Genomic DNA, 21,883 nt, shown 5'->3' with positions numbered 1-21,883 from the left:
CCACCGGCTTTCCCTGGGTTCCACCAGCCTCAGTCATCTCATTCCCCCAGACCCACTATCTCCCACTGCCTCTTATTAAAGTCTCCTTTAAACAACACTGTCCTTTGTGACAGACGGCCCAGCCACAGACAAGCCTTGCTCTTGTCAGGCATCCTTGATGCTGGCCTTCTAGGCAGAGCTCCTCTGTCCAGTGTCTGTGTTCTTTTGCCCATCTTAATATTTTCTTTTTATTGGCCAGTCTGATATATGGCTTTTTCTTTGCAACTCTGCCTAGAAGGCCAGCATCCCGGAGTCGCCTCTTCACTGTTGATGTTGAGACTGATGTTTTGCGGGTACTATTTAATGAAGCTGCCAGGTGATAACTTGTGAGGCATCTGTTCCTCAAACTAGAAACTCTAACATACTTGTCCTCTTGCTCAGTTGTGCACCGGGGCCTCCCACTCCTCTTTCTATTCTGGTTAGGGCCAGTTTGCGCTGTTCTGCGAAGGGAGTAGTACACAGTGTTGTATGAAATCTTCAGTTTCTTGCCAATTTCTCGCATGGAATAGCCTTCATTTCTCAGAACAAGTATAGACTGACGAGTTTCAGAAGAAAGGTCTTTGTTTCTGGCCTTTTTGAGCCTGTAATTGAACCGTGAAATGCTGATGCTCTAGATACTCAACTAGAATAAAGAAGGCCAGTTTTATTGTTTCTTTAATCAGAACAACAGTTTTCAGCTGTGCTAACATAATTGCAATATATATGTAAACTTGGATTAGCTAACACAACGTGTCATTGGAACACAGGAGTGATAGTTGCTGATAATGTGCCTCTGTACGCCTATGTAGATATTCCATTAAAGATCAGCTGTTTCCAGCTACAATAGTCATTTACAACATTAACAATGTCTACACTGTATTTCTGATCAATTTGATATTATTTTAATGGACAATTTTTTTTGCTTTTCTTTCAAAAACAAGGACATTTGTAAGTGACCCCAAACTTTTGAACGGTAGTGTACATTTTCTAAACTAATCCAATCAGATTTATTGGAATTAAAATCCCAACTGTTACATATCCTAACTATGTCTGGATTCCAATTGAAATTACACATCCCTTTGCAAGCCAGTAAAATGTGACTTGCAGGCCTGATGTTGTCACGTTCTGACCTTAGTTCCTTTGTTTTGTCTTTTGTTTTAGCATGGTCAGGGCGTGAGTTGGGTGGGTTGTCTATGTTAGTTTTTCTATGATTTTCGATTGTGATAATTTTGACCCCATGGGGTGAGATCTTGCGTGGAGCCCCAGATCAAGGGAGATTATCAGTGGTCTTGTGTCTTCCATTTCCTAATAATTGCTCCCACAGTTGATTTCTTCAAACCAAGCTGCTTACCTATTGCAGATTCAGTCTTCCCAGCCTGGTGCAGGTCTACAATTTTGTTTCTGGTGTCCTTTGACAGCTCTTTGGTCTTGGCCATAGTGGAGTTTGGAGTGTGACTGTTTGAGGTTGTGGACAGGTGTCTTTTATACTGATAACAAGTTCAAATGGGTGCAATTAATACAGGTAACGAGTGGAGGACAGAGGAGCCTCTTAAAGAAGAAGTTACAGGTCTGTGAGAGCCAGACATCTTACTTGTTTGTAGGTGACCAAATACTTATTTTCCACCATAATTTGCAAATAAATTCATTAAAAATCCTACAATGTGATTTTCTGGATTTTTTTTCTCATTTTGTCTGTCATAGTTGAAGTGTACCTATGATGAAAATTACAGGACTCTCTCAACTTTTTAAGTGGGAGAACTTGCACGATTGGTGGCTAACTAAATACTTTTTTGCCCCACTGTAGTTGTTTTAGACACCCAAAGAGAGACACATAAGATGGCTTTCGGAAATATTTTTAACAAGATTCGTACTTCCATGAAGACTTTTGTTGTGCTAGCAGCACAGAGGGACAGAGCGGCTCTGTTCTGAGTAGCAGCGTAACGGTCCGTCCGGTTCTACAGTTCTAATCGCATTTTACACACGGAGCGCTATGGGAACACGACACACACTGGCCCTCAACAGTGGTAAAGTGGTGTGAGTGCGTGTCTGTGTGTGCGTGTGCATCCATGCGTCCGTGTCTGAGAGAGACATGGGAGGGGAAAACAGATGATGTGGGACAAATCACAGGTTCCAAATCAGCTCTAAATCTTCTGTTGTTATGACAGGGCTAGATCATAACTTCAGATATGTGTGCCTCGGGCGAACTGCGTAGCTAACTCGAGTTTCCACCCATACATTAGACTGAACATATTCACGCTGTCTAGTGCGCAAGCAGTTCCCCCAGATCATCTCGTTCGAGTAATTTACCATAGTACATGTTACCATGACTACTGTTGACATCCTCTATTAGATTGCATGGTCTGATGAAACACCCTGTACTGGTGAATTATAATGACGGAGAAGCAGAAGAGAGAGTGAACACGGAGAGGGACAAGAGAGACTCAGCATGAGCACTTCGGGGGTGCAACGTCCCCCATGGATTCTGTCACGGGAGAAAGGCCTGCCTACAGAAACATGGTACGTGAAGTGAGATCCTGCCTCTATGTTTGTTTCCATGAACACCCACACACCCACTCACACTCCCGTCTCTGGAGACAGACACACGGGGCTAATCAGAGAGCTGTACAGCCGATAAGACCGACATTCATCTGTCTCTCTCCTCGGATCCAAACCGCCGACGTTGAAATCAGAAGAGGAGACAAGCCATACCAGTGATTCGTTGACATTTAACTCTAGACGAAACTCATTTAACATTTGAGAGCAACGGCCGAGATAGAAAACAAATCGAATCAGATAGAGAGAGACGGAGAGAGGTCCCGTGGAAGTCTTTTTTACAAACGTTAAGAGACATGGATCATTTGATCGTCCAGGGGGAGAGGGGTCTCTCTCTCTCTCTCTCTCTCTCTCTCTCTCCACATGACGTACGTAGCATTAGGATGACATAACTACACCGTGGGACTAATGACCAGATGTGGTGGATCACAGGACGTCATAAAGCACCCAGGGGTGAACCAGTCAAACCTTGACGGCTAATAGACAGCCTCTCTGCTACGCATCATCTGCATGTGTCACAGGTCTCTTTAGGCGACGTCGCTTTGATAAGGAACATGATTTACAGAGCTGGGGGGAAAAAGAGCTCTGAAAGGGTTCTGGGTTCTAAACGGAACCGTTCATGTGAAGAAGACCTTTTGGGTTCTATGGCATCAGGTGTATGATTGTCCTCATTCACAGGTCATGTTGCTTTGTTAAGACAAATTGCTCCTATTATAAATAGTATCATAATACCCCGTTAATAAAGGTTGTATTAGCAGTAATTATTTATGAGCATGGTTGGACGTAATGATTTTAAACCAGGTTGCAGTTCAATTGGTTACAGGTTTGACCCAGACACATTTTGCGTCCGCAACACTAGCAGGTGTCTCTTCAGTAGAAGACTCCTATTCTATTTTTAATAGTCCTTCTGGCTTTTCATTGTGTTTCATTATCTAGTGCTCTGGTCTAGGGCTTTGTTTTCTTTATTCCATGTACATTCTGTCAAGGTTCAAAGGAAACTGCAGTGGACATGCTGCCAAATGCCAATTAACTATACACCGTGGGTTTAGAGAAGAGTAAACGAGCCTAATTAATGATGCTGGATCCCATAACAGCACTCACCCAGGCTCACCCACCTTCACCACATCCACATAGGGTAGTTACACTTGCAAACACCGTATAGAGAGTTTTTCTATTGTGTTATTGACTGTACGTTTGTTAATCCCATGTGAAACTCTGTGTTGTTGTTTTTTGTTCGCACTGCTTTGCTTTATCTTGGCCAGGTCGCCGTTGTAAATGAGAACTTGTTCTCAACTGGCCTTCCTGGTTAAATAAAGGTCGTCATATAAAGAGATGACACTGCAACTGTTACAGTCACACACATGCTGCTGCTGGTACAGCTCATTATTAAAGAGAGCATCAACAATCTGTTCATGTCTGCCAAGAGATACCATTATATTATATTAAACTCTGTAGGTTTGATTGACCAGCAAATAAGAACCCAACACAAACTTATGAATATTATATGAATCCTATACATTTAAATGGCCAAATTTGGATGTAATCTGATGTCATTAGCTTAATTTCTCAGAGATAAAATAATATTTCAACAAAATAATGTTGCAGGAATGGTAATCGTATCTCTTTCTAACTACAGAAACCATTTCAAAACAATCTGATACGGTGGGTGTTGAAATGCTTGTGCTTTTTGAGGTGGAACGACACTCTTGCCCTGCCCATAGATGGTGTTACAACCATCTCATTTAGATACATAATAGGGCAACATGATCCACAATGATCCACTGATCAGCATCAGTGTTAGGATTAGATCTTCTCTGATGGTAGAACTAACAGACTCTGTGTGCTCTCAGAGCCTGGCACGTACACTAACTCTGTCCCTGCCCACCCAGCCAAGAGAAATAAAGAGAGCCTGCCCTATAGCGCTCTTGGCTCTGCTCAATGGGTATTATGTTTTCTTTATTCCATGTACATTCTGTCAAGGTTCAAAGGAAACTGGGGAGGCAGTGTAGCCTAGTGGTTAGAGCATTGGACTAGTAACCGAAAGTTTGCAAGTTCAAATCCCCGAGCTGACAAGGTACAAAATCTGTTGTTCTGCCCCTGAACAGGCAGTTAACCCACTCTTCCTAGGCTGTCATTGAAAATAAGAATTTGTTCTTAACTGACTTGCCTAGTTAAATAAAGGAATGTCATTACCACGCTACTGCTTATGAACTCTCCCAGGGCTCTGCTGATCAGGGTTGGGGTCAGTTCTGTTTTCAATTCAGTCGATCATCCATTGCTTTCTGTGAGGATTGTTCCACTTTCTGAACCGGTCCGACTGAATTGAAAACTAACCCTAGACATGCCCACCACCCGTGGCCAAAACTTGACCCTGACACTGGCACACACCACAGCTGTTACTTTACAATGAGTTTCTAATGTACTGTTCTGCACTGTTCATATCTAGGCTAATTACCGTAATCTAGTCTACAGTAAATATATATGTATATATCTTCTTTCTTTCTCTTTTTACATATGGCATGGTGTGAATGTGTTGATTGTATCCAAACAGTCAAATTGGTGATAGTCTTACATGCAGATGGATGTGTCTATTTGTGAGACACAGGATGAGTGTCTTATGCTGTGTGTGTGTGTGTGTGTGTGTGTGTGTGTGTGTGTGTGTGTGTGTGTGTGTGTGTGTGTGTGTGTGTGTGTGTGTGTGTGTGTGTGTGTGTGTGTCTGTAGCCAACTCCTGTATGGTGGCCTGGCATATTGAGGAACAGATGGCTTAGAGATGTGCTCCCTCCTTCTTTTCCCTCCAAATAATTTCCCCCATAATTCCCAATTCCCATAAAACCCCACAGCAAAACTGTCCATCTCTTAGATGCTTCTTTTAGATCACAGATAATGACTCAGCTAAGGGATTAGAAGAAACGGAAAAAGCAGATGGCAGATATCAAATCTCTCAAAAGCACTTCCTCTTTCTATTCCATCTAATCTTTGACCAGAAAACCATCCACGAAACCGACCCTATTGTCAGTGTTCATGCCAGGGAAATAGTAGATAGAGGAGACAAACCTTTTAAAGGATCAATACTATGGCTTTCAACATCAAGTTAAAGGCTCTCAATGGCATGTCCAAATGCCCTCAGAAACCCTCTATTAACAGCCTACAAATGAGTCCTCTTGAAATATCAAGTGAAATGCTTCTATCAAAATGAAGAAAGTTCTCCAAATGTTAAAAGTCTCTTCATGATAAATCAACAGTGTAATTTCTCCAAATAGTTCTGAGACGTGTCAGGTGGAGTGGCATTTGGGATGCACATTTTCAATTCACCATGGTCCCTGGCTTTATTTGTTTGCTGGTGTCAAATATGTCACCGTTGAGTGAATGCACAACAGCATCAAATATAGAGACAACATTAGCCAGTTACTGACATGGCTGTGCACACTCCAGCAAAAACCGCTGATAATGCGTATCACACATAAATCATTGCACTTATCAAAATCTATAAATATTATTCTTCCTTACCTATCTGGCAGAAAACCAGGAGCTGCGCAATGGAAATCAGCACCCTGGATACAGTCAGTTCCATAGTCTCTAATTCAGCGGCAAACTGAATTTTAAACGCAAAAAAAATTATTGTAGCAAAACAATCTGAATTTCTGGCGCGGGCGCTAAGATGCTACACTCGCTTCATATCGCCAATTTCGGCGCTCCGGTCCTCCTGCCTCTCTTCCCTCCCTGTCTTTCGCTCTCTGCTTGGAGGAAACGGAGTGGCACCACTCTCTCATGTACAACACTGGCTGGGTATGGAGAGGGGGATTTGGTATGCGCGCCGCCCACTACTCACACAGGCGCAGCGGGAGGGAAAAACTGATGGTTGAACATGCTCTCTGAATGGTGATATGAAATGGCTACTGGCTGGCGAGCGATAAAGGGAAACGTGTATATTCAGAAGGCAAAACTTTTATTTTTGTGAGCTCACAAAGACGAAATGCCAATTTAGTGCCTAATGCAACTACACTAAGAAGTTGTGATTTAAATGAAAATAGAGCCAATCAGCATAATTGCATGATGGATAAGTAAAGCCAGGATAGTGTCTAAGGGTCTCTACTATAACAGCTAGGAGATGAGTAGGGCTGTTTCATCATTTACCAATAATAAGGGCCTACGACTATGCCACCCATCATCTGAATAAACCTTTGTGAAATTGTTGTTCACAAACACTTCAATATTCAATATTAGGAATCCAGATCTCAAGTCTCATTATATTTCTCCTCTGCAGAATATGAAGCTGGGGGTTGGATATTGGCTTGGCCCCATGTGAAACCTCTATTACTGTTTCTCCTATTATATGGTGCTGGGCAACATGGACTTACAGTCACAACGAAGGCTCACGTTCTCCTTGGCTGACGCGAGTAAAACATTTAAACATGTTAACCCTCGCAAGGCTGCCGGCCGAGACGTCATCCCGAGCCGCGTTCTCAGAGCATGCGCAGACCAGCTGGCTGGTGTGTTTACGGACATATTCAATCTCTCCCTATCCCAGTCTGTTGTTCCCACTTAAAGATTTCTCCTGTACCCAAGGAATCGAAGGTAACTAAACTAATGACTATTGCTTCGTAGCACTCACTTCTATCATGAGGTGTTTTGAGAGGCTTAGTGAAGGATATATCACCACCATCTTACCTGACACCCTAGACCCACTACAATTTGCGTACTGCCTCCATCCACGGATAACACAATCGCTATCACACTGCACACTACCCTATCCCATCTGGACAAGAGGAAGACCTATGTAAGAATGCTGTTCATTGACTACAGCTCAGCCTTCAGGACCATAGTGCTCTCCAAGGTCATCACTATGGTCGGGGCCCTGGATCTGAACCCCATCCTGTGCAACTGGGTCATGGACTACCTGACGGGCCGACCCCAGGTGGTGAATGTAGGCAACAACACCTCCACCACGCTGGTTCTCAACACGGGGGCCCCAACAAGGGTGTGTTGACCTGTACTCCCTGTTCACCCATGACAACTCAATCATCAAGTTTGCTGATGACACAACAGTGGTAGGTCTGATTACCAACAATGAAGAGACAGCCTATAGCAGGGTCCCTCAACTGGCCGGAGAAATAGGCCCGCTGTCACACACTGATCTGTTTCACCTGCCTTTGTGCTCGTCTCCACCCCCCTCCAGGTGTCGCCCATCTTCCCCATTATCCCCTGTGTATTTATTCCTGTGCTCTCTGTCTGTTGCCAGTTCATTTTGTTCATCAACCCTCCCAGGGTTTTCCCCCTTGCTCCTGTCTGTTTCTAGTTTCCCCGGGATGACAATTCTGCCTGCCCTGACCCTGACTGCCGTTCTGTACCGTGTCACACCACCCTGGATTATTGACCTCTGCCTGCCCTGACCCCGAGACTGCCTGCCGTTCTGTACCTTTTGGACTCTGTTCTGGATTACTGACCTCTGCTTGCCCTTGACCTGTCGTTTTGTCTGCCTCCTGTTCTCGCAATAAACCTTTGTTACTTTGACATTGTCTGCATGTGGGTCTGCCCTGAAACATGATACCTGTGGCTGAATCTAGTTGATGATCCCTGGCCTACAGGAGGGAGGAGGTGAGGGCCCTGGCGGAGTGGTGGCAGGAAAATTACCTCTCCCTCAACGCCAACAAAACAAAGGAGGCTGCAGTGGAGAGAATTGAAGAAGGCGCCGCAGTGGAGATGGTGAAAAGCTTCATGTTCCTCAGCACTGACAACCTGCAATGGTCCAGCGTCAACTGCTCTGTCCGCAACCGCAGGGCACTTTAATAATGTTTACATACGGTTTTACCCACTTCATATGTATATACTGTATTCTAGTCAAGGCTGATCCTTCATAGAGTTGAAGTCGGACGTTTACATACAACAGCAAAGGACCTTGTGAAGATGCTGGAGTAAACAGGTACAAAAGTATCTATAACCACAGTAAAACGAGTCCTATATATCGAAATAACCTGAAAGGCCGCTCAGCAAGGAAGAAGCCACTGCTCCAAAACCTCCATTAAAAAGCCAGACTACGGTTTGCAACTGCACATGGGGACAAAGATCGTACATTTTGGAGAAATGTCCTCTGGTCTGATGAAACAAAAATAGAACTGTTTGGCCATAATGCCCATCATTATGTTTGGAGGAAAAGGGCGAGGCTTGCAGGCCGAAGAACACCATCCCAACTGTGAAGCACGGGGGTAGCAGCATCATGTTGTGGGGGTGCTTTGCTGCAGTAGGGACTGGTGCACTTCACAAAATAGATGGCATCATGAGGTAGGAAAATTATGTGGATATATTGAAGCAACATCTCAAGGCATCAGTCAGGAAGTTAAAGCTTTGTCACAAATGGGTCTTCCAAATGGACAATGACCCCAAGCATACTTCCAAAGTTGTGGCAAAATGGCTTAAGGACAACAAAGTCAAGGTATTGGAGTGGCCATCACAAAGCCCTGTCCTCAATCCTATATAAAATGTGTGCGAGCAAGGAGGCCTACAAACCTGACTCAGTTACACCAGCTCTGTCAGGAGGAATGGGCCAAAATCCACCCAACTTATTGTGGGAAGCTTGTGGAAGGCTACCCGAAACATTTGACCTAAGTTAAACAATTTAAAGGCAATGCTACCATATACTAAATGAGTGTATGTAAACTTCTGACCCACTGGGAATGTGATGAAAGAAATAACATCTGAAATAAATCATTCTCTCTACTATAATTCTGACATTTCACATTCGTAAAATAAAGTGGTGATCCTTACTGACCGAAGACAGGGAATTTTTACTAAGATTAAATGTCAGGAATTGTGAAAAACGGAGTTCAAATGTATTTGGCTAAGGTGTATGTAAACTTCCGATTTCAACTGTAATGACTGCTGTACACACCTTTGCTATTCATTTCCTGTCCATACTGTATATATATATTTATATTATGGACTCAACATTGTTCATTATGATATTTCTTAATTTCTTATTTGAATTTTGGGGATTTGTGTGTATTGTTTTATATTGTTAGGTATTACGGCACTGTTGGAGCTAGAAACATAAGCATTTCGATGCACCTGCGATCGCATCGGGAAAATATGTGGACACAACAAATTACATTTGATTTGATTTAGATGTTTGGTCGACTGAGGAGGTTTGGCCGAGAGCCTCTTCTCACAATGTGCACCCTTGGGTACTTCCACTCTAATCCGGAGGCAGGACTTAAACACACAATAACATGCTCCTCCACGGCTCCCTCTTGTTTTCCCCTTGCATAACTTAACATCATTTAACAGGGGATTATCTTTAATTTATGCAGGAAGGAAATGCATTTCACTTGTTGCACCACATTTTGTTCAGGGTGCTCAATACAATGTTTTGCTTCTTGAGTTCCGCTGCTCTGTTTGTGCACTTGTGTGTGTGTGTGTGTGCCTTTGTGTGTGTGTGTGTGCCTTTTTTGTGCGCCTTTGTGTGAGTGCGTGCGTGCGTGTGTGTGTGCCTTTGTGTGTGTGTGCGCCTTTGTGTGTGTGTGTGTGTTTTTGTGTGCCTTTGTGTGTGTGTGTGTGTGTGTGTGTGTGTGTGTGTGTGTGTGTGTGTGTGTGTGTGTGTGTGTGTGTGTGTGTGTGTGTGTGTGTGTGTGTGTGTGCATCTGTGCTTGGCTTGTGAGTGAACCTGTGGCTTTGTGGAAGCAGCCTGTTGCTAGTTAAGACTTTCTGTTTGGCAGAGAGGAGAGTAGAGCAACAAGAGTTAGCTTCCAGGCAGGTCAGTTTAGTCCTTCCTCTCACTGCATAGGGAGAGAATAGCAGTGAAATAACAGATAGCAAAAAAGACAACATTCTGTGTTGATGGAGAATAAAGTTGTATTGTATATGAGACCCTCAAAGACACAGGTGCTACAGCGGCAGGGAGTATAGACCGTATAAAATGCACGAGAGAGATCACATCCTGGATCCTTAACAAACCAACCCTGAACAAGGCAGTTAACTCATTGTTCCCTGGTAGGCCGTCATTGGAAATAAGAATTTGTTCTGAACTGACTTGCCTAGTTAAAAAAAAATGTAAATGACGATAGGTACGGGACAGTAATGTGTCGGATTGTCAACAGAAGCCATTACTGCAAAAATGGAGATAGGGAGGAGGACCAGAGCTATTGGTCAATGAATAGTCTCCCCCATCAGCCCTTTGCGGGGCTAATCGATTTAAGAACACATAAAGGACTTAGTAGAAGTGCATCAATAAAGGGAGTGGATGTGGGATAAGGACCCATTACCGTGTAAATCTTTGGCTACTGGTAAACACAGCATTGTTACGACCAGAGAAAGCTCTATTTTGCAGCCAAGTGTTTGGTTACTTCTGGGGGAGTGACTGTATTCGGTGGCTGGCGTCGGGAGTCAGTCTGGGTGAGAAGGGCCCTGGGATGGGATCCGTGACTGAGGGAATATAAAACACACAGGCCAGTGTTAGGGAGAGGACAATGGTAGAACACCGCTATCTCCCTAGCTGACCTCACCGCAACTGCTATACAGAAACCTGTGGTAAACAAACACACAAACCATGGGAGAGGAAGAGGGACACAAACAGCCAGACTAACATAAGACTGTTTGTCAATGATGAGGAATTCCCCCTGGATTTGACCAGCCTAGGCGTCGGTGGTTTCTTGTTTAGCTACTAAGAGTATTCTGCTAATCAATGCCAAGCCTTCAGTAAAGCACAGCATCATATCTTCCCGACAGTATGCATGCAGTGCTTCTTCCTGTTACACACATTAGTAGTAAAAGTACCCAGACTAGAATTTGACACCATCCTGTTGGGTCTTTTTAGTGTCCTCTGTCTGTAACACATGCTTCCCATGGTATCTTCCTCTCTTCATCCGCCTTCATGGCCTCTAAGAAAACCGGAATCTTCTCTCTCCTTGCTGATGTGGCTTCCTTAACTGCCTCAGCCCTGTTTCCATGACACCCTGGTAGGTTGTAGCCGAATGTCAACATTATTGACAGCCAACTGTCGTGCCTGAAATTCAATATTCCAGACACCCCGTTGCATAACCCCAATGGATCGATGCCTGTCTCAGCCACTCACAGCTAGGTGTGTGTGCTAGCCGGCAACAGCACACACCCCTCGCTGTCAACCCATTGTACGTGGCGGCACACGCACACACATAAACACACACACACACCCCTGTCTGTCTTCTCTGTCTGTGGCTGTGCTGCTCACGGCAACATCCTCTCAGGCGATGCTGTTTTTGATTGAGTTATGTAACCTTGCCAAATAGCTCGATTACAGTATTTTCAACTACAGGACAAGTCAATACAGCTTTCATGCTATACTCCGTCAACGCTCTAACTAAAGGAGGCAGGAGGGAGCACGACATCTCTACAAAACCCTCTAAAAGCCCCCACAGACTCAGTCTGTTTCCTGTCACGGGCCTCAACCACCCTTCAGTTAGTCATACAGCAGAGAGATGTCTGACTGAGAAAAGACATTTACCTCACGGTGACAGTCCAGTCCCTCTGTGCGGGTCTTTGGCCTCCTCTACAGCTCCCTGGGTGGAACAGAGAGCTGGCAGAGGCCAGAGACGACAGCAGTGGGACAGGCAGCCACAGAGACAGCAGCCAGAGTGGAGCAGTTGTCTGTGAATCAGCAGCAGCAGAAGCAAACACAGAGCTCCTTCAGTCGACCTCAAAGGCCCTCGTGTGGCATTCCAGCCAGTCCCTCTCATGTGACATCAGGCTTCCCTGAGCCCAGAGAGAGGAGAGCGGTGCGTGGCAGGGCTTTCATCTGGACCACAGAACCAGAGTCAAAGAGTAGCAAGGCAGTACTAGTCAACCCTCCTGTCTCCACCTCCCTCTAGGGATAAAACAAAGACCGGAGACAACCAGACCCCTGGTCCACTAACACAGAAAGAACACACACACACACACACACACACACACACACACACACACACACACACACACACACACACACACACACACACACACACACACACACACACAGAGGCACGTATGCATGAACACATTTTCACATAAAACTGAGAGAGGAGCCAAGCCTGTGGCGTTCTTTATCAAGAGGCAGCAGGAGATGCAGAGGCCTCTCATATGATGAGCTATCAATCCTATTTCCCTGCTCTTCTGGTGGTCCAGAGCCTGGTAAAAACTTGAACCTTTAAGCTTGACATGTTCAGTGATATGCATATGGACTTACTCTAGTGTTTGCTCAGTCCTAACGCTGTATGAAAGCCAATAGTCAATCAGCTGGAGGCCCAGGGTTTCCTAGCAACGGGCTAATAGAAGGGTAAGGTTATGTCAAACCAGTATGACCCTCACACAGCTGCAGAACAGGCAAGAACACTGCAATATCCCACAACAATTTGCTGAAGAGCTAGACCAACACTTACAGCCTGAACTTTGACATGAAGATATATTGTGATGAGGAGGAATGCATAGCCTTTCTATAATCTTGATTCTTCTTAATTCCTAAGACATTAAAGCCATTCTGTTCTAGTGCCGTGCGTTATTAATGGCATACTGTAGTATTCAGCTATTCTCTTTTTTAAAGCAGCTCTCCTTTTTTCTTCAGGTGTCACATCTCACAAAGGACTTCCTGGGAACTCACAGTGAGCCTCTGATTCGATGACATTAGGCTTCCCTGAGCCCAGAGAGAGGAGAGCGGTGCGTGGCAGGGCTTTCATCTGGACCACAGAACCAGAGTCAAAGAGTAGCAAGGCAGTACTAGTCAACCCTCCTGTCTCCACCTCCCTCTAGGGATAAAACAAAGACCGGAGACAACCAGACCCCTGGTCCACTAACACAGAAAGAACACACACACACACACACACACACACACACACACACACACACACACACACACACACACACACACACACACACACACACACACACACAGAGGCACGTATGCATGAACACATTTTCACATAAAACTGAGAGAGGAGCCAAGCCTGTGGCGTTCTTTATCAAGAGGCAGCAGGAGATGCAGAGGCCTCTCATATGATGAGCTATCAATCCTATTTCCCTGCTCTTCTGGTGGTCCAGAGCCTGGTAAAAACTTGAACCTTTAAGCTTGACATGTTCAGTGATATGCATATGGACTTACTCTAGTGTTTGCTCAGTCCTAACGCTGTATGAAAGCCAATAGTCAATCAGCTGGAGGCCCAGGGTTTCCTAGCAACGGGCTAATAGAAGGGTAAGGTTATGTCAAACCAGTATGACCCTCACACAGCTGCAGAACAGGCAAGAACACTGCAATATCCCACAACAATTTGCTGAAGAGCTAGACCAACACTTACAGCCTGAACTTTGACATGAAGATATATTGTGATGAGGAGGAATGCATAGCCTTTCTATAATCTTGATTCTTCTTAATTCCTAAGACATTAAAGCCATTCTGTTCTAGTGCCGTGCGTTATTAATGGCATACTGTAGTATTCAGCTATTCTCTTTTTTAAAGCAGCTCTCCTTTTTTCTTCAGGTGTCACATCTCACAAAGGACTTCCTGGGAACTCACAGTGAGCCTCTGATTCGATGACATTCCTCTCCACAATAGCCCTTTGAGTATCTCTTATACCCTGGCTAAGAGTTGCATGCAAGGTTTAGAGCTACTAACTTACATGAAGCTCTTACAGCAACGGTCAGAGAGTGTGTGTGTGTGTGTGTGTGTGTGTGTGTGTGTGTGTGTGTGTGTGTGTGTGTGTGTGTGTGTGTGTGTGTGTGTGTGTGTGTGTGTGTGTGTGTGTGTGTGTGCCGTTTGGCCCTGCTTGCCATTTTGCATATGCCTTATTTCTTGGATGTTTTCAGTTCTTACAGTTACTGATCAAGAGAGAAGGCAGAACCGACAACAAAGCAGGAGCTGCAGAATAAATGTTCTGCAGGAATTAGATGTTTTGCTGCTGGGTGATTCTGCAATCACATTGTGGTCTCTAATATGTTTTGATAATTTTAGTGAGTTGAGAGTTTACTTCAGTGTGTGGGATTGCAGCCTTCCTCAGTCTGACACCCTGAAATGGATTGTTGCTGGGCTCCATGGAAACAGGGCACCAGGCAGGCCTATTATATCCACTCTCAGAGCAGGGGCAGTGTTCCGTAAAAGCACCCGTGTGCCTCCTCCCTCCCTCCTCCCCTCATCCTTTATTCTGTCAGTTCCCATCCATGAAAGACTGACCAACTGCACATTGCCCTAAATTAATTGTTTTCCATATGACCTGCAGTGGCCCACAGTGTTGTCTTTGATTTGACAATACTGTCGAACCTGGAGGGCCAATGTAACTTCAGGCACAGAATCAATCAATCAAATGCATTTTTCTAAAGCCCTTTTTACATCAGCAGACACCCAGCCTAAAACCCCAAAGGGCAATCAATGCAGAGGCAGAAGCACAGTGGAAAATATCAGTAGAGGAACGTAGGAAGAAACCTAGAGAGGAACCAGGCCCCCGAGGGGTGGCCAGTCCTCTGGCTGTACCAGGTCGGTTTAAGATTTAAGAGTGCAGTGCCTTCAGAAAGTATTCACACCCCTTGACTTCATCCAAATGTTGTAAACGATCTAAACAAAATACTCTGCAGTGTCAAAGAGGAAGAAAAATGATAAGATTTGCTAGAAATGTAAAATAAAACACTACTTTATCTTGATTAGATAAGTATTTAACCCCTTGAGTCAATACATGTTAGCGATTACAGCTGTGAGTCTTCCTGCGTAAATCTCTAAAAGCTTTCCACACCTGGATTGTGCAACATATGCCAATTGTTCTTTTCAACATTCTTCATTCTTCAAGCTCTGTGAAATTTTTTGTTGATCATTGCTAGACAACCATTTTCAGGTCTTGCCATAGATTTTCAAGCAGATTTAAGTCAAAACTGTAACTCGGCCACTCAGGAACATTTACTGTCTTCTTGGTAAGCAACGCCAGTGTAAATTTGGCCTTGTGTTTTAGTGTATTGACCTGCTGAAAGATGACTTAATCTCCCAGTGTCTGGTGGAAAGCAGACTGAACCAAGTTTTCCTTCTTTCTTTTATCCTGAAAAGCTCCCCAGTCCTTAACGATTACAAGCATACCCATAACATGACACAGCCACCACTATGCTTGAATATGGAGAGTGGTACTCAGTTATGTGTTGTGATAGCATTTTCCCCAAACATAACACTTTGTATTCAAGTGCTTTGCCACAGTTGTAGCTGAACGCAGAGGGAATTTGAAGATTTTAAAAAGTGTTTTATAATTAAATATTTTTTATCTCCCTCCTTCCTTGAGAAACTTACATTTTGTCAATCTTTCTTTGACCTGTTTCTGTGAGAACATTAGATTACTGTGTGAAGTGTGCCACCTAGCGGCATCTCAAAGCACTCCCCCAAAATGAGGGAAAAAACATAGAGATAGATAGAGGACTCATCTTTGAATCTGTGCCATTATAGAGCTCTCCAGCTTCTAGTCCAGCGTTTCCCAAACTCGGTCCTCGGGACTCCAAGGGGTGCACATTTAGTTTTTTTCCCTAACACTAACCTAACATGTTATTTGAATATGCTATGGCAAAAACCAAAACGTGAACCGCTTGGGGTCCTGAGAACCGAGTCTGGGAAACGTAGTCCTAAAAAATATTTCCTAAAAAATGGAAATTAGTTACCTCTGGTTCGTTCACCCATTCCTATGGGGAAAATGAATGGGTAAAGAATAGGGTTTTGGGATAAATGCAGAAAAAAGGTCTGAGGTTAACACAGGCTTAAGAGATCTTATACCTTTTGTTCTATGAGATAACATTAGTCAGTTAACAGTTAACCATGGCGGAGTTAGTGCCTACAAAAAGACGCCCTTGAGGTTATCTCCATTTTGAAGTAGTACATTTTCCTCTTCACGATTGGCTGATCGCTCCTGATGACCCGGTTGGACATGACTACAACCGGGTCCCCAGGAAGGATCAGCCAATGAAGTTTTGCTATCCCACCCAGTTGACTACATTAAAATGGTGGAAGCCCTCAACGGTGCTGCCCATGCTAATATCAAAGACAGTACAATAGGTAGCAGGCTAAAACTGCTTCTACAATATCCAATGATCACACTTGTAGGCGATGTCATGGCAACGTTGGCTAGCTAAGCTCATACGTAGAAACACATCATAGGGTCTGAAGGTCTTCTGGTGCTGAACTGTGCATGTTTAGGCTGTCAATTCAAAGGCACTCCTTTTATCACTTTGTATTTATTAGGGATCATGAGGTTGGAGTAATAAAATGTTAAACTGCTTAAAAGATGCGCTGGAATCTAGGTTGTGCCTTTAGATTTCGTTCTCTCAATGACTTCTCAAACCCCAAACCCCTATTTTGTCTGTTTCGCGACGTTCCCGGAAGTCTTTCGATGTTGTGTCTCTGGGTTTCGAAACTCTGTGATAAATAGCCTTTTGGCTACCAGAGGCCTCTGTCATTCTCTATGGTGAAAACTCCCAAACTTTTGCGTCACTGAGATGCGACGGAAGTCCTAACTCCACAAGCAGCTGTCCTTGAATGCACTGGGGAAACATGTTACACAACTAAATGCTCTTTTGGCATTATTGAACAAACTATTTATACCGGAGTAGTGATATAAACATTCATGGTGAGTTGTCAAGATTATAACGTGTGCGCATTAGCTAGCAAGTTTATTTGATAATAGTTTGGCTTGGAAACAGAGTAAGCTCGTAAGGCACAATCTGTACGGTTGGAGCTTGATTCTCGAGGAATAAAACTTGTAAATCAGCTAGCTGAAAGCCTCTATAGTCTCTCCTTACCTCTGTCGGGGCTGTAGAATATGAGGGCTGCAGGATAAAAGGGATATGTGTGCGTTGGTTTTTGCGTCACTGATTATAATAGAGCTCGCCAGCTTGTAGTCTGAACAAAAATAAACGCAACAATGACAAATATTTTACTGATTTACAGTTCATATAAGGGAATCAGTCAATTGAAATGAATTCAAAAGGCCGCAATCTAATGATTTCACGTTACTGGGAATACAGATACGCATCAGTTGAAAAAAGGTAGGGGCGTGGATCAGAAATCCAGTCCGTATCTAATGTGACAATCATTTGATTTGCCTCATGCAGCGTGAAACATCTTTCACAGAGTTGATCAGGCTGTTGATTATGATCTGGGGAATGTTGTCCCATTCCTCTTCAATGTCTGTGCGAAGTTGCTGGTTATTGGCAAGAACTGGAACATGCTGTCGATCCAGAGCATCCCAAACACACTCGATGGGTGACATGTCTGGTGAGTATGCAGGCCATAGAAGAACTGGGACATTTTCAGCTTCCATGAATTGTGTACAGATCCTTGCGTCATGGGGCAGAGCATTATCATGCTGAAACATGAGGCGATGGTAGCAGATGAATGGCACGACAATGGGCCTCAGGATCTCGTCACGGTATCTTTAAAATGCAATTGTGTTTGTTGTCCGTAGCTTATACCTGCCCATACCACAACCCCACCACCATCATGGGGCACTCTGAGCAAACTGCTCACCCACACGACGCCGTACACGTGGGCTGTGGTTGTGAGGCCGCTTGGACATGCAGCCAAATTCTCTAAAATGATGTTGGAGGCAGCTTATGGTAGAGAATTGAACATCCAATTCTCTGGCAAAAGCTCTGGTGGACATTCCTGCAGTCAGTATGCCAATTGCAAGCTCCCTCAACTTGTGGCATTGTGTTGTGTGATTAAAAACTGCACATTTTGGTGGCCTTTTATTCTCCCCAGCACAAGGTGATGTGTGTAATGATCGTGCTGTTAAATTAGATTTTTGATATCCCACACCTGTCACGTGGATGGATTATCTTGGCAGTGGAGAAATGCTCACTAACCGGGAGGGAACCCTTTTTATATAAAAATCACATCCCTAAACAGTCTCAGGTGGCAGTGAGGACGGCACATTCATCGACAGGATGCCTCTGCTGTTAAATCCCTGAGTCACAAAGAAACACTCATCCGCACTCACAACAATGACTTTTTTCCCCCTCTGATTTCCTCCTCTGTGTGCGCTTTGCAGTTGATAACCAGTGAAATAAACGCCACAAAGTCCACCTTGTTTCACATGCAACATGTCAGGATCCCTCTATTGACAAAGAATATTTATCTGGCGTCTCTCCTCCTACTAACATTAGTTCATCAACGTCATTCTTTTCTTCCACTCTTCTCAGCGCCCCTGGAGAGGTGACATGCTGGACAGCCTTTAATCTAGACGTCGTCCGTCTCTTTGAGCCGAACAGGACACTACAGAAATTCGGGTGCATGTTCACCACCACAATTGCAGCATTTAGGGTCAGCTGGCATATGACGCCCCTCCCGTCTGCGTACACTTGACATAGGACCAAATCGTTTGCATTTGTCACACAATTTGAAGACAGTCGTGGTACCAATAATTGGATGTATTAAAACAGATGAGTGACAAAGTTAGACGCACAAATATCATACCCCCACGACATGCTAACATCTCACCATTTCAATAATGGGATGTTAGCTTTTCTGGGGTGTATGATACTTGTGTGTCTGTAATTTTCTCACTCATCATTATTCACAATTCATTCAGGATGATCAGTGATGGTGACATCCTCATTAGTGTGGATGTGTTTAGAGACATATTCTTATTTACAATAAAAGTGAATACAAAATGACACATTATTTACCATTCATTTCTATTGGGCACAAAATCTGAAATACAGCCAAAACAAACAGCATGTTTAGCCAATACATTTGTAGAGTCCCAATCTTGATGTTGTCATTGTGTGCCATGAATATTTTGACTACTTCAATATACATGAGTGAATTTTTCCTAAATGGAGGGGCCGATGTACAGAAAGTGTGGCAATTGACATGCATGGACAGGCTCTGAAATGAAAGCTGACATTCTGCACTTTAATCTCAGTCATTGTTTCATTTCAAATCCAAACTTTTGGAGTACGGAGCCAAAAGAAGGAAAATGCTTCCGTGTCCAAATAATTATGGAGGGCACTGTATCTCCTTGAACCGATTATTTTCAAATCACACACAAGTAGTTATGAGGATTATCTAGTTGCTAATGGAAGCCTGCCGTTCCCAGGATGGCCTTCAATTTGAGTTTCTCAATGAGAGCAGGCAGCACTGAGTGACAAATGGCGGCACACAATTGGCCCAGCGTCGTCTGGGTTAGCCACTCCTCAGTAAAAGGCACATGACAGCCTGCTAAAGGACACCGACCATGAGAAACAAGATTCGCTGGTCTGAAACCAAGTTTGGACTCTTTACCCTGAATGCCAAGACTCGTCTGGAGGAAACCTGGCACCATCCCTACTGTGAAGCATGGTGCCCTGAATGCCAAGACTCGTCTGGAGGAAACCTGGCACCATCTCTACTGTGAAGCATGGTGGTGGCAGCATTATGCTGTGGGATATTTTTCAGCGACAGGGACTGTGAGACTAGTCAGGATCAAGGGAAATATGAACGGAGCAAAGTACAGAGAGCTCAGACTGGGGTGAAGGTTCACTTTCCAACATGACAACGACCCTAAGCACACATCCAAGAACGCAGGAGTGGCTTTGGGACAAGTCCGTCCTTGAGTGGCCCATCCAGAGCCTGGACTTGATTCCAATCGAACCTGAGACCTGACAACAGCTGTTCAGCGTTCCCCATCTAACCTGACAGAGCTTGAAGATCTGCAGAGAAGCATGGCAGAAACTCCCCAAATACAGGTGTGCCAAGCTTGTAGCGTCATACCCTATGAAGACTCAACTGTTATCCCTGGCAAAGGTGCTTCAACAAAGTACTGAGTAAAGGGTCTGAATACTTATGTAAATGTAATATTTCAGTTTACATTTTTTTTAAATACATTTGCTAACATTTCTAAGCTTGTTTGTGCTTTGTCATTGTGGGGTATTGTGTATTGATTGATGAGGAAAATAAACTATTTAATAAATTTTGGAATGAGGCTGTAACGTAACAAGATGTGGAAAAAGTCCAGGGGTCTGAATATTTTCCGAATGCACTGTGAAGGAGTGATTATATTTCCCCCCCCATCTCTGACCTTACCAAACATAGTGGCAGGGTCAGGCTGTTGAAATTGCAGATTGTGCCATGTGGTTGACTTAACCTTTTTTTTCCTCTTGTTGTTTTAGTAAATTTCCCCGAGCCCAGCGATGTCTGCCCCTGACTCAAACCAGAGAAAAGCATGCTGGGGCACTAGGGACGAGCTGTGGAAGTGCCTTGATTATAACCAGGACAATGCCGCCTCCTGTGAGAAGTTCCAGAAAGAGTTTGAGGCGAGCTGTCCTGCTCAGTGGGTGAGTCTCCCTGTCTGGTGTCAGTCTAGCGATAACCTACCTGTTACTCTGTTGAATATGACAGACTGTCTCAGAGGTAGCCAGAGAGGGAGGGCTAGATCTAGAATGTTTGTCTATAAAGCCATGCTTCTATTCATGGTGGTCTAAGTTCCGTTATTACTGGCTTTGATGTAGATACATTAGTAAACTCACTGTGGTCACCAAGCCTGGTCCTGCTCAAATACATCCTATCTCACATTGATCCCGACAGGTGAAATACTTCACCAAGAGGAGAGACTTCTTGAAGTACAAGGAGAAGATGCAGACGGAGGGTTTTGAGCCTGCTGCCAGGCCTGAAGAGTCACAGTCCTAGCCGGTAGCCACTGGTCAGAAGCCTGAGAGGAGGGCTTCCAGGGGGCCTCCTGGTTGAGGATGGACAGCAGTGGACTGTCACTGGACACTAAGAGCACAATCCTGCAGCCGCTGGAGGTCCGTGACCTCACACCTGGACCTGAACACTCCGGGGTAGATGTCACCTACGGGCCGCGGTCAGATTCTCAAGCCTCTTAACTTGGTCACACCTTGCTTCCGACTAGTGACCATACCAGCGTCACACGGGGACAGGTGTGTGGTGACGTAACCACGGCGAGTGCTGTGGAAAGTGCACCCCTCAAAAGTCACTGACATGGTTCTCCAGGCTTTCTCCGTGTCTCTCTGCTCTCTCAATACAGCATCAAGTGGTTGTATGTGGTGTGACAATGCTTTTATTTGACCTAATATCAACTGAACACATCAACAGCTCCGTAACGGATAGTCTTAACCACCGACTCATTTCTTATTCATGCTATTGTCAAAGATGGATGCAGAGATGCTTTATTTATGAATAGACTGTGACTGTGTGTGTGTGATTTGTTGTGTTGAATAAAGATGAGTCAATGGTCCGTTATTATTTTATAACATCGGTTTCATTTCCCATGAATCTGGGCCTATTCTGAGTGAGTTGACTACGAGTGGAACCACGACGTTAATGTTATTCATGAACATTACACTTTGTCGGATTGGT

The 21,883-nt window shown here is 44.3% G+C and overlaps 2 protein-coding genes across 2 annotated transcripts in view; one reads left to right on the top strand and one right to left on the bottom strand.

The window, feature by feature from the left end:
• LOC135514801 (receptor-type tyrosine-protein phosphatase zeta-like) overlaps nucleotides 1–6,345 on the bottom strand; it is a 53,365-nt gene extending 47,020 nt beyond the window's left edge. Inside the window, 1 exon segment of the mRNA XM_064938420.1 lies at nucleotides 6,082–6,345. Within this exon segment, the coding sequence (XP_064794492.1) occupies nucleotides 6,082–6,145 (64 nt within the window). The 5' untranslated portion in view covers nucleotides 6,146–6,345.
• Nucleotides 6,346–17,024: 10,679 nt separating this feature from the next.
• On the top strand, nucleotides 17,025–21,761 carry LOC135514800 (cytochrome c oxidase assembly factor 6 homolog). Its single transcript, XM_064938419.1, has 3 exons — nucleotides 17,025–17,153; nucleotides 20,677–20,841; nucleotides 21,092–21,761. The coding sequence occupies exons 2-3, from the start codon at nucleotides 20,698–20,700 to the stop codon at nucleotides 21,191–21,193; spliced, it is 246 nt and encodes an 81-aa protein (XP_064794491.1). The 5' UTR covers nucleotides 17,025–17,153; nucleotides 20,677–20,697; the 3' UTR covers nucleotides 21,194–21,761.
• Nucleotides 21,762–21,883: the final 122 nt, after the last annotated feature.

Source organism: Oncorhynchus masou, chromosome 26 (assembly GCF_036934945.1).
Source record: "Oncorhynchus masou masou isolate Uvic2021 chromosome 26, UVic_Omas_1.1, whole genome shotgun sequence".
In the NCBI taxonomy this organism is placed as follows: domain Eukaryota; kingdom Metazoa; phylum Chordata; class Actinopteri; order Salmoniformes; family Salmonidae; genus Oncorhynchus; species Oncorhynchus masou.
Note: the sequence above shows the minus strand (reverse complement) of the source record. Positions and strands in the feature narration are given on the sequence as shown.